This window comes from Ammodytes marinus, assembly GCF_949987685.1.
Source record: "Ammodytes marinus genome assembly, chromosome: 23".
Lineage (NCBI taxonomy): Eukaryota > Metazoa > Chordata > Actinopteri > Uranoscopiformes > Ammodytidae > Ammodytes > Ammodytes marinus.
In genome coordinates this window covers 19,767,919-19,781,142 of record NC_137227.1, presented here as the reverse complement: position 1 = coordinate 19,781,142, position 13,224 = coordinate 19,767,919, and the positions used below count along the sequence as shown (strand labels likewise).

Genomic DNA, 13,224 nt, shown 5'->3' with positions numbered 1-13,224 from the left:
GTCAGTTTATTACACTGTACAAAAAATAATAATGCCTAAATATCTGTGTTGCTGCTCAGCATTGACATATCCCAGGCCTAATAATTCAATACAAAAAAAATTAGTTTGCATGTAGTATATTGAAAATAATAAACATTTTCAGTTTTTTCCTCCAAAATACGATGTCATCATGACCAAAACCTGGCAATTAAAGGGTTAACATCTTTTAAAATTCATGACTATTTTATATTAATAGTTAGGGCAGATGTAGGGGAAAAGAATTGGCAAAAAAAAGTTAAAAAAAAGATTGTATAACATTTTTTATAGCTACCTCAATGAAATGTCCATTTTACGGACCTTAGCGGTACGAGTGTGAGTATTTGACACTGCACAAAAAATAATAATGCCTGAAAATCAGTTTTGCTGCTCATCATTGACACATCACAGGCCTAATAATTCAACTCAAAAAAAATTAGTTTGCATGTAGTATATTGAAAATATTTCAGTTTTTCAGTTTTTTTCATCTAAAATACGATGGCATCATGACCAAAACCTGGCATTTAAAGGGTTAACATCTTTTAAAATTCATGAATATTTTATATTAATAGTTAGGGCAGATGTGGGGGAAGAGAATTGGCAAAAAAAAAGTAGAAAAAAATTAATGTATAATATTTTTTATAGCTACCTCAAGGAAATGTCCATTTTACGGACCTTAGCGGTACGAGTGTGAGTATTTGACACTGCACAAAAAATAATAATGCCTGAAAATCAGTTTTGCTGCTCATCATTGACACATCACAGGCCTAATAATTCAACACAAAAAAAATTAGTTTGCATGTAGTATATTGAAAATATTTCAGTTTTTCAGTTTTTTTCATCTAAAATACGATGGCATCATGACCAAAACCTGGCATTTAAAGGGTTAACATCTTTTAAAATTCATGACTATTTTATATTAATAGTTAGGGCAGATGTGGGGGAAAAGAATTGGCAAAAAAAAAGTAGAAAAAAAATAATGTATAATATTTTTTATAGCTACCTCAATGAAATGTCCATTTTACGGACCTTAGCGGTACAAGTGTGCCTAATATTATAACAGGCCCTAAGGGTATAATCAAATAAATAAATAGTTCTGTTATTTGTGGTCGAGTTTTGATGATGCAATGGATGTCTGCCTCTTATGACATCACAGTGAGGTCACTATAGGTTGTGAGAAATAGGTCAAATAGATTTCTTCTTTATTTTGGACTCCAGATATCTTTGGCAAAGAGATAGAGATAGATATCTAAACATAGACAGGTCAGGACCTCGCTCTGATAGAAGGCTCAGCTGGACGTGACCAGTGACTTGTCTATTTAAAGGAGCACTACGCAGACTTCACACATCAAAGGCTAGTTTAGATAAGTGGCCAAGAGAGGAGACTGTCTGCTTTGTATAAGAAAACATGAGAAAACACTAACTTAAATGTTCATATAAACAATGTAATTTATTAAGAACATTTAGACTAAATTTGGATTATTATTAGAAAAAAACTGTATAAATGAGAAAGTTCGGAAAACTAGAATTTTCAAGGAATCTGTTTGAGATTTGAGGCTAAAAACTAAAATGTTTCAGTTTGGGAGAAGACTGCCTACATTTGGACAAACTTATTATCTTTAGTTGTGATAACTTACCAATCCTACGTCATGCAAATGTATCTTTTATATGTATCACAAGCAATGGGTGTGTTGCCTGTTACGTTGGGATCCCCTTTGTTAACATACCCGTTTACAGAGCCTAGGCTGTGAATTAACACCAGAATTTTAAGGACAGATAGCGGATTGTGAGGAGATATTCACTGCTTTGAACAAATTATTTTGACAACACACGTACTCAAAATGACTGACTCAACCTTTAAGGAGATTGAATAATAATTAATAATTAATAATAATAATAATAATAATAATAATAATAATAATAATAATAATAATAATAATAATAATAATAATAATAATAATAATAATAATAATAATAATAATAATAATAATAATGATAATTAATTTTAAGGCCATTTCGGCGACTGTTTAATTTTGACCTTTTATTTTGAACGTGTCCCTCTGTCTCTCTCTCTGCAGTCCTGCCTGTGTTGTTGGTGTCACTCTGGCTCTCTCTCCAACAGTATGCTGCCTCTCCACCACGGGACGTCCCAGCAATACAAGCACTATGACCACTGAGGGAGAGAGAGAGAGACAGAGAGAGAGAGAGAGAGAGAGGGGGGAGAGAGAGAGACAGAGAGAGAGAGACATACACAGGCACACACAAAGAGAGAGAGAGAGAGGGGAGAGAGAGAGAGGGAGCGAGAGAGAAAGAGGGAGAGAGAGGGAGGGAGAGAGGGCGAGGGAGAGAGAGAGGGGGAGAGAGAGACAGACAGACAGACAGACAGGCAAACAGACAGACAGAGAGAGAGAGGGAGAGACTACACCAACCAAGAGTGCCCCCTCCCCTGCATCTTCATCTACAGTCGACCATCCCATCCAGACACCACTATATGGATCCTTGATGTTGTGTTTTTGACGTTTGAAATGTGTATTTATTCAGTTTTAAATATATATGTTTTTAATATTATTGTGTATTATTGTGATGTTATTATAAACTCTATATGACCATAAGTGTGTGGAGTGGACTATATATTTTCTTGCACACTTTTTAATCCTGTTTTTTTCATTGTTTTTAGACCACGTAAAGACAGTCTTCCAAGTAAAAAAAAAAAAAGCGTCATGAGCAGATTAATGTCCATGTTTAGTCGACAGCGCCCCCAAGCGGCAGTGTACAGAAAAGTTCAATATAAATAAAGTGTAGCCTATTTATGTTTCAAAGATGAGGTTGAGAAACCGTTCTTCAAAATCAATGTACACTTGACTCTTTTAAGTAAAATATTTCAGCTGGATGCATCTACCCAGCAAGAATAATGATGAAAACATATGATGCCAAATAAATAAATAGGCCTACTATAGGATTTATATGGACGCAGTGTGGATTACAACATTATCAAATTAAAGATAATCAAATTAGTGTTGAGGCGTCTTCTCTATCGAGCACGTGACCGTCAGAGAGCGAGAGAGAGATGGTTGAGATTCCTCCTCGTGACGTCGTGGGCGCGTGACAACCAGACGGACACACGGACACATAGGCGACCTGACCGGACCAGACAGACAGATAGACAGAAAGACAGACAGATAGACAGACAGAAGACGGACAGACAGACAGACAGGCTGTTTATTTTCCCGGGTCAGAGTGAGCTATTATCGGATATAGGCTGTGTGAGGCAGGGACCATAGGCGATAGGACCACAACAAATCTTTTTTTTTGGTCAAAGTGAGCAAATTTCGGATAGATGTGAGAGACCATAGGTGGACACACGGACCATAGGCGACCTCACCCGACCCCACCGGACCACTTGCTTTGTTTATAGATTATTTGGCCGGGTCAGAGTGCGCGATTATCGGATAGATGTGAATCGATCGAGACGGTGATCAGCGGTGTCACGTGGTGCAGCTCGAAGGCGGAGGCGGGATGCGTTGCCTGGTAACAGAATCTGGACCGAGGAGGAAAACAGGCCGACCGTGAATCTGAATGAACGTCTCTCCGGCTTAACACGGTCTAAATCTAATGTTTTATCTCATATTTAATGTGATTTAATGCATTTATCAAGTGTTTTATCTCTGCAGCTATATTGTTTCACTGTCTAATCGATACATATGTCACTATTTGATGTTTTTAACCAATTGTTAGCGAAAGATGCACCGTTATGTTTCAATAATATTGCCTCGTAATAGGCTAAGTGCTGTTTCATGGTACGTTTACAGTGACCTCATTACAATATGCTCATAATATATTATTCAGCAGTAGCCCAGAGATATAAGCCTATAGAGTGTAGCCTAATATATGATTTAATGTTATAATGTGATAGCCTCCACACAATAGTCTGTCTTACCGAGTCATTGTAAATATTGGTAATTGAATAGGCTACTCCTACTGAAGATACATTAGATTATAACTGAAGTAGGCTATTTGAACATCGATGACTTTAAGGTGTTTTAAAAAAAAGAGAATAATAAAATGAATTGCATTTTTAGACCTGTAGGCTACATAGTATTTTTTTTAAATTAATAAAATAAAAAATAAATCCGTATACAAAATGTGTTCTGAAAAAGCTTGGACACTTTTATTCTAAATTAAATAGATTTAGTTTATTTCATGAAGATGTTTGGTTTTACAAAGTGATGCAAACTTACACATAATTACTTAAAGCTGCAGTGTGTAGAATTTTGGGTTTTATTTCCTAGCAGATTTTGTAGAAAGTAATTATAATATCCATAAGTACATTTAATTTAGTGCATAATAGCTGAATTTTTTTTTGAATTATTATTTTTTTCCCTCAGAAAGGGTCTCATATATGTCCATATTTCTGCATATTTTGGACCAAGGCCTAGTGCCGCCATCTTGAAAGTGTCATAGTTGGAATGTCATCAGGTGCATTGTTTAAATTGTTTAATTGTTCTTGTCCTTGAAGGCCACTGTAGCTTCTGTTATTATTCGAAAGGGGTGGGGTTACCCAGGGAGTGTTGCATTCTAGAACTTTCTTGATGATGTCATATTACACACTGCACCTTTAACATGACATAAATCAATCTGTTGAAAGATATCTTTTGAATATCAACTGATTCACTGTTGACATGCAACTGCATAGCTACTGATAGGTTGTAGAGTGTCAACAGTGGACTATCAAAATAAAGTGTTCATATTTGGCTGTAATAACCCATAGGTGTGTCTGTGTGGTTTAGGATGTGCCTGTAGTCACCATTGAGGGAGAAGCAGCATTAGACGTCATTCCGTTTTAAGATTTTTATATATACAGTGGGTCAAAAAAGTATTTAGTCAGCCACCAATTGTGCAAGTTATCCCACTTAAACAGATGAGAGGCCTGTCATTTTTCATCATAGGTATACCTCAACAACTGTAGATATGATATATGACAGGCTAAATAAATATAAATGTATTTTTTATTTTCAAAATGTTAAAATGGTCTTTGTTGTCTTAAAAAAGTCACAAATTATAATAACAGTGTGCCCTGCTTGTGTGTCCCATAGGTGTGTCCCTGTGTGGTTTAGGATGTGCCTGTAGTCAGCACTGAGGGTAAACAGCCCCTTTAGCCGCCATGCCTCTGTCCTGTTCGGAGTGGAGACGGTGGATCCGGCCGCTGGTCCTGCTGCTCTACGCGCTGCTGCTGCTGGCTGTGCTGCCGCTGTGTGTCTGGGAGCTGCAGAAAGACAAGGTGACAGACAGACAGACAGACAGACAGACAGACAGACAGACAGACAGACAGACAGACAGACAGACAGACAGACAGACAGACAGACAGACAGACAGACAGACAGACAGACAGACAGACAGACAGACAGACAGACAGACAGACAGACAGACAGACAGACACACACACACACACACACACACACAGACAGACAGACAGACAGACAGACAGACAGACAGACAGACAGACAGACAGACAGACAGACAGACAGACAGACAGACAGACAGACAGACAGACAGACAGACAGACACACACACAGACAGACAGACAGACAGACAGACAGACAGACAGACAGACAGACAGACAGACAGACAGACAGACAGACAGACAGACAGACAGACAGACAGACAGACAGACAGACAGACAGACAGACAGACAGACATACGCTTCTGCTGCTGGCTGTGCTGCCACTGTGTGTCTGGGAGCTGCAGAAAGACAAGGTGACAGACGGACAGACAGACAGACAGACAGACACACTAGTGCACACACACACACACACACACACACACACACACACACACACACACACACACACACACACACACACACACACGTGCACACAGGGACACACACACATACAATTCAGTATGAGAGCTAAAACAACACTATTCTACTACATCAATACTGATGATACAGCTGGAGATATCAATCAATCAATATTTATTAAAGTTATTAAACAAAGAATGACTCAAAGGGCTTTACAACCACATGAGCAAAATACAAATATAATAACAACACAACAAACAAGATTAAAACAAGAGAAATAACTTTTTACTAATTATATCCACAGTCACTGCTTACATTTTGGGAAACCATAGTGAGGCATTTAGGACAGAAATTAAGTGATAAGTATGCAAAAAGGTGTGTGAAAAAGAACTGTTTCTGTGTGTGTGTGTGTGTGTGTGTGTCCAGGTTGGGACTCACAGTAAAGCCTGGTTCATAGCCGGCGTGTTCGTGTTCCTCACCATCCCCATCTCACTGTGGGACATCCTGCAACACATCGTTCACTTCACCCAGCCGGAGCTACAGAGGCCCATTATCAGGTAACACGCACGCACACACACACACACACACACACACACACACACACACACACACTCACTCACTCACTCACTCACTCACACACTCACTCACTCACTCACTCACTCACTCACTCACTCACTCACTCACTCACTCACTCACTCACTCACTCACTCACTCACTCACTCACTCACTCACTCACTCACTCACTCACTCACTCACTCACTCACCACATTTCACTACAGCAGTTGTATACTTAATGTGTCTTATATACAGTACACACATGACATAACACCAACCAGTGCTTTAATGAAAGCATGCTCTCTTCATCTCTCCATCAGAATACTATGGATGGTGCCAATCTACAGTTTGGACAGTGTGAGTCATATTAAGCACAACCCTTGACATATATCACTTTTGGGGACTTTACACAGACTTACATTCATTTTCTAGACCCTTACCCATAACCATAACCATAACCATAACCAGTACTTACCTAATCCTAACACTGACACTAACATTTAAAATTTAAGCCAAAAATCATTGTTTTACCCATCAGAAACATGGCTACTGTTTTCTGCGATTCAACTGGTCTTAAAGTCCATGTGTGTCCCTGAAAATGCCTGAAGTCACACACACACACACACACACACACACACACACACACACACACACACACACACACACACACACACACACACACACACACACACACACACACACACACACACACACACACACACACACACACACAGAGAGAGACACAGGAATGCACAGAGTAAGCAGCAGTGATCTATCCACTTTATTACATTACGTTGCCCTGGTTACGGATCTTAATTGGCCACAGGGAGACAGTGTCACAAGACCAGGATCCAGTTACACAAACACACTTAACAGTTTATCCTCCGTGACAGTTAGAGTGGCTCATTCCCCTCTCTGACCCACTTCATCTCTGTCTCCAAACTATCTAATAAAGCATAAAAAAAATACCCCAAAAAAGGAAACTTTAAAAAATGTTACTCCTGCATAATCTTGGCACTACTAAATATTAAATAATCCTTCCACTGGCTGGCTCTGCTTTAACCCAGTCTGGCCATTGATGATGTCATGTTTAGTAACCAGCTAATTGTCCTTGAAGGCCACCGTAGCTTCAGTAAATCCCCCCCAAAGAGAGGGGTTAGCAAGGGAGCGTTAACATCTAGAATTTCACCACTAGATAACTAGATAAAGCCAAAATACTCCAATATTGTTGCATAATCTTGGCATCACTTAAAGGTGCAGTGTGTAATATGACATCATCAAGAAAGTTCTACAAAGTTCTAGAATGCAACACTTCCTAGGTAACCCCAACCCTTTTAAATAATAACAGAAGCTACAGTGGCCTTCAAGGACAAGAACAATTCTAAATTTTAAACAATGGACCTGATGACATTCCACCTATGACACTTTCAAGATGGCGGCACTAGGCCTTGGTCCAAGATATGCAGAAATATGGACATATATGAGACCCTTTCTAAGGGAAAAAATAATAATTCAAAAAAATATTTTCAGCTATTATGCACTAAATTAAACGTACTTATGGATATTATAATTACGTTCTACAAAATCTGCTAGGAAATAAAACCCAAAATTCTACACACTGCAGGTTTAATATTAAATAAATCCCCCCCTCTCCTGTCCAGTGGCTGGCTCTGCGGTACCCCAGCCTGGCGATCTACGTGGACACGTGTAGGGAATGCTACGAGGCTTACGTCATCTACAACTTCCTGATCTTCCTGCTGAACTTCCTCAGTAACCAATACCCCAGTCTGGTCCTGATGCTGGAGGTGCAGCCGCAGCAGCCTCACCTGCCCCCCCTCTGCTGCTGCCCGCCCTGGGCCATGGGAGAGTAAGACAGACAGACAGACAGACAGACAGACAGACAGACAGACAGACAGACAGACAGACAGACAGACAGACAGACAGACAGACAGACAGACAGACAGACAGACAGACAGACAGACGAATGGATGGATGGATGGATGTAAAGACAGACAGACAGACAGACAGACAAACGAGTGGGTGGATAGATAGATAGACAGACAGACAGACAGACAGACAGACAGACAGATAGACGAGTGGATGGATGGATGGATGGAAAGACAGACAGACAGACAGACAGACAAACGAGTGGGTGGATAGATAGATAGATAGACAGACAGACAGACAGACAGACAGACAGACAGATCTCAACGTTTCTCTCTCTCTCTCTCTGTCAGGGTTCTTCTTTTCAGGTGTAAGCTTGGAGTCCTCCAGTACACTGTGGTCCGACCTGTAACCACGGTGATAGCACTGTAAGTTTGCCATTGTTTTGTTCACATTCACCCATTCACACACACATTCATACACCGATAGCAGCAGCAGCTACCACGCAGGGTGCAAGCTAACTATCAGGAGACATTTAGGGTTCAGTGTCTCTTTGCCCAGGGACACTTGGACATGTGGCGGGGAGACGGGGGATCCAACCACCGAACCTGTAACTCAGTGGACGACCGCCCTACACACTTCACCACATTCGCCTATTGTCTCCATTTTTTTTTTAAAGATTATTTTTTTGGCATTTCCAAGCTGTATTAGACAGTACAGAGTTGAAATGGGGAGACAGAGAGAGAGAGAGAGACAGAGAGAGAGAGAGAGAGAGAGAGAGGGGGGATGACCTGCAGTAAAGGTCCACGGGTCGGACTCGAACACGCGACCACTGCAACGAAGGCCGGAGCCAATATGGTACGCGCTCTATCCACTACGCCACCGGAGCACCCCATTGTTTCCATGTTAAAGTTGTTTATTCCCGTCCCTGTCTGTAGGATCTGTCAGCTCTGTGGGGTTTACGATGAAGCCAACTTCAGCTTCAGGAACGCCTGGTCCTACCTGGTCATCATCAACAACATCTCACAGCTGGTAAACACACACATCACCTTGGCTTTAACTCTTTTACTAAAAACTTTTATTTTTTTTCAAGCACTGGTAAATTTTGAGATTTCTGGCCTTTTTTCTTCCGTAACATGTCTTCTTTCATAATAGTGAAAGGTTTGACAAATAGTATAATTCAAAGTAAACAAATGAGAGTTCCAGAAAAAGTTTTTAAAGAGTAGAAAATGTACACAGAATTTGTTATGTATTGTCAAATTTGCATATTTTTTTTCAAATATTTCAGAAAAACAAACTCCCCCTATTCTCCTGCAGTGCCTTACATTAAGCTCTCCATCATAAGTACAGTACGTGCCTTAATCTCTCTCTCTCTGTCTCTCCCTCCCCCCTCCCTCCCTCTCTCTCTCTCCCCCCTCCCTCTCTCTCCCCCTCCCTCTCTCTCTCTCTCCCCCTCCCTCTCTCTCTCCCCCTCCCTCTCTCTCTCCCTCCCCCCTCCCTCTCTCTCCTCCCCCCTCCCTCTCTCTCTTCCCCCCCCCTCCCTCTCTCTCTCTCCCCCTCTCTCTCTCTCTCTTCCCCCCCTCCCTCTCTCTCTCCCCCTCTCACTCTCTTCCCCCCCTCCCTCTCTCTCTCTACCCCCTCTCTCTCTCTCTCTTCCCCCCCTCCCTCTCTCTCTTCCCCCCTCCCTCTCTCTCTCCCCCTCCCTCTGTCTCTCCCCCCTCCCTCCCTCTCTCTCCCCCTCCCTCTCTCTCTCCCCCCCCTCCCTCTCTTACCCCCCCTCCCTCTCTCTCTCCCCCTCTCACTCTCTTCCCCCCCTCCCTCTCTCTCTCTCCCCCCTCTCCCTCTCTCTCTCCCCTCCCTCTCTCTCTCCCCCCTCCCTCTCTCTCTCCCCCCCTCTCCCTCTCTCTCTCCCTAGTTTGCCATGTACTGCCTGGTGCTCCTGTATCGAGCTCTGAGAGAAGAGCTGACTCCCATCAGACCCGTGGGAAAGTTCCTCTGTGTCAAACTGGTCGTGTTTGTCTCCTTCTGGTGAGGACAGAAAAATAAAGAGTTACTTTTTTAAGTTGTTACTTTTCTATTTGTTGTATGTGGTTGATTTCAATACACGTGAGAAATACATCTGTGGGAACAAGTGGTCACTCTTTCTGGCATTTTTTAAAGGGACACTGTGTAACATTTTAAGTCAATTATTAGCTAAAATCAATATCCTCATTCATAAATATGTCCTCATTGGTGTAAAATCACCTCTGCCAAAAATCAGAATTATCCCCCTGAGCGGAGAATTACAAATATTAATATTACATTTTGTACATTGAGCAGGCAAGTCTTATGGAGGCATCCATATTTTTGGAATGTCATCAGGTGCATTGTTTATAATTTATAATTGTTCTTGTCCTTGAAGGCCACTGTAGCTTCTGTTATTATTCTAAAGGGTTGGGGTTACCCAGGGAGCGTTGCATTCTAGAACTTTCTAGAACTTTGTTGATGATGTCATATTACACAGTGACCCTTTAAGAAAAAGAGTTAATCGACTAATCAAAATTAAAAGTAGCATAAAATGGAAATACTCTCGTAAAGTACAAGTAACTTACATTTACACTAAAGTACATTATTCCAGTAAATATAATTCATTTAATTCCACGCTACATTTATCTCGCCCTGTGTGTCTGCAGGCAGGCCGTGTTTATAGCGTTCCTGGTGAAAGTCGGTGTGATCTCAGACAAACACACGTGGGACTGGGACAGTGTGGAGGCCGTGGCTACTGGACTACAGGTACGCACACTCATAAACACATTTATAATATAATAATAACTTTAAAAATAAAAATAATTACTTGATTTATAGACCACTTTTTAAAATGCTTTACAAAGTAGAATCAAAACTGAAACAGACAGTCATAAGGCGTCCGATTTAAATAAAATAAAAAATTAACCATGTTGCTAACTCGCAATCTTGTGACCTTTGATTTATTTTTGTTGCAGTGTTGGTGCTAAAGGAGCTTAAATTACAAAGAACCAAAATATTGATATGTAAAAAGTGCCACATTTTGACCAGATTCTTGCTTTACTGATGTAATGTGTTTCATTGCTACAGGACTTCATCATCTGCATAGAGATGTTCCTGGCTGCCATCGCCCACCACTACACCTTCACCTACAAACCCTACGTACAGGTAAACATCTTTCTATCTATCTATCTATCTATCTATCTATCTATCTATCTATCTATCTATCTATCTATCTATCTATCTATCTATCTATCTATCTATCCATATCTATCTATATCTCTATCTCTCTCTCTCCCTCTCTCTCTCTCCCTCTCCCTCCCTTCCCTCCCCCTCCCTCCATCTCTCTCCCTCCCTCTCTCTCTCTCTATATATATATCTATCTATCTATCCTAATCTATTCACTCCTTCCAGGAAGCGGAGGAGGGATCGTGTTTCGACAGCTTTCTCGCCATGTGGGATTTATCTGACATCAGAGCTGATGTCACCGAGCAAGTCCGCCATGTTGGTGAGTGTGTGGGAATGATATTGAGTCTGTTAAAGTCATCTAGAACATGAAAGGAAGAAGTACTATAGATTACATAGAAAATAACTTATTGAATCTTCACCTCATCACTTGATATTGTGGAAAGACTTGAGGCAGTGGTGGATGATGCCATCTTTAGTAACTATAGCTTCTTGTCCTTGAGGGCCACCGTAGCTTCTGTCAATTTGTTGATCAGGAGTTGTATACACGGAGCATTGCAATCTAGAACATTCACTTCTAGATTTTGCCCAAACATACTATATTACACACTGTACCTTTAATAATGAGTCAGGTGTCATATGCTTTCTTGAAGAGGTGAGTTTTGAGTTGAAACTAAATGTATCTCTACCTGGAACTGTGTGTGAGGTGCCATGTTAGTGAGTACGTGGAAATTACATTGAGTCTGTTAAAGTCATATATCAAAAAAAAAAAATTGTAAATTCCATTAATTTTTACTTCAGGAGTTATTTTAAGATATTCTAGAGAAAAACCTTATTTTTCTATAGTTTTTTTCATATGTAGACGTTGCCATCTACAGTTTCACCACTAGATGGTGCCAAAACACACCTATATTACACACTGTACCTTTAATAAGTATACATGAATGAATCTCTACCTGTAACTGTGTGTGATCATCTCTCTGCAGGTCGTACGTTCCTGGGTCGTCCAAACAAGATGTACTTCGGTTCTGTGTCCCGACCGGAGCACACGGAGCACACAGGCCTCCTCACATCATCCACGTCCCAGGACCCTCTGGTAGCAGCAGCCGCGTCCATGCCCTCTTCCCCCGCCTCTAGTGGGCGCTACCAGGGCTTAGGACACACCCCCTCCGCCCCACACTCCATCTCCGCTCCTGCAGGCTTCACCTCGTCATCTTGGGACGAAGACAGCGACAATACACCTCCCGAAACCGCTCACACCACCGCCGGACACACATAGCCAAAAAACAGGGTATTTTTTTAAGTTTGTAAGATTATTTTTTTGTTATTTTTCGCTTTATTATAAAAATGTGTAACTCTAACCACTACACCACGAACGCCCCAAACTTTTTTCTTTCTTCGAGTACTTTTAACCCTTTGTCGTGATGTGCTACTTGGCTAAGGACAATCTAAAAAAAAAAAATATTCTGTGCTGAAGTCGGAATGAAAATATACAGAAAACTTGGACTTTTAAGATCTGTATTTACCAAATTTGTGGTAAAGGAAACAGATTCAGAGATGGACTAACGAGTCAGATACACAGACAGACAGACAGACAGACAGACAGACAGACAGACAGACAGACAGACAGACAGACAGACAGATACACAGACAGACAGACAGACAGATACACAGACAGACAGACAGACAGATACACAGACAGACAGACAAATGGGTAGATGGATGGTTCAGAGAAGAGAACCAGTGTGCACTTTGTGATGTCAAAGCCATGTCTGTTGGGA

The 13,224-nt window shown here is 41.0% G+C and overlaps 2 protein-coding genes across 2 annotated transcripts in view; both read left to right on the top strand.

Moving 5' to 3' along the window:
- The window catches only part of LOC307268998 (endothelin receptor type B-like), a gene marked incomplete at both ends in the record, with an annotated part of 12,693 nt that extends 10,501 nt beyond the window's left edge, over positions 1-2,192 (top strand). Inside the window, one exon of the mRNA XM_080051819.1 lies at positions 2,094-2,192. Within this exon, the coding sequence (XP_079907945.1) occupies positions 2,094-2,192 (99 nt within the window). The remainder of the gene's footprint in view (positions 1-2,093) is intronic.
- Positions 2,193-3,573: 1,381 nt separating this feature from the next.
- Positions 3,574-12,722, top strand: LOC307268997 (transmembrane protein 184C-like; the record flags this gene model as incomplete). The annotated part of the gene is made up of 12 exons (XM_080051818.1): positions 3,574-3,616; positions 5,109-5,293; positions 6,242-6,372; positions 6,691-6,727; positions 8,032-8,237; positions 8,608-8,682; positions 9,193-9,286; positions 10,170-10,282; positions 10,927-11,026; positions 11,348-11,425; positions 11,672-11,765; positions 12,430-12,722. Exons 2-12 carry the CDS (start codon positions 5,177-5,179, stop codon positions 12,720-12,722), a joined length of 1,338 nt encoding a protein of 445 aa, XP_079907944.1. The 5' UTR covers positions 3,574-3,616; positions 5,109-5,176.
- Between the last annotated feature and the right edge of the window lie 502 nt (positions 12,723-13,224).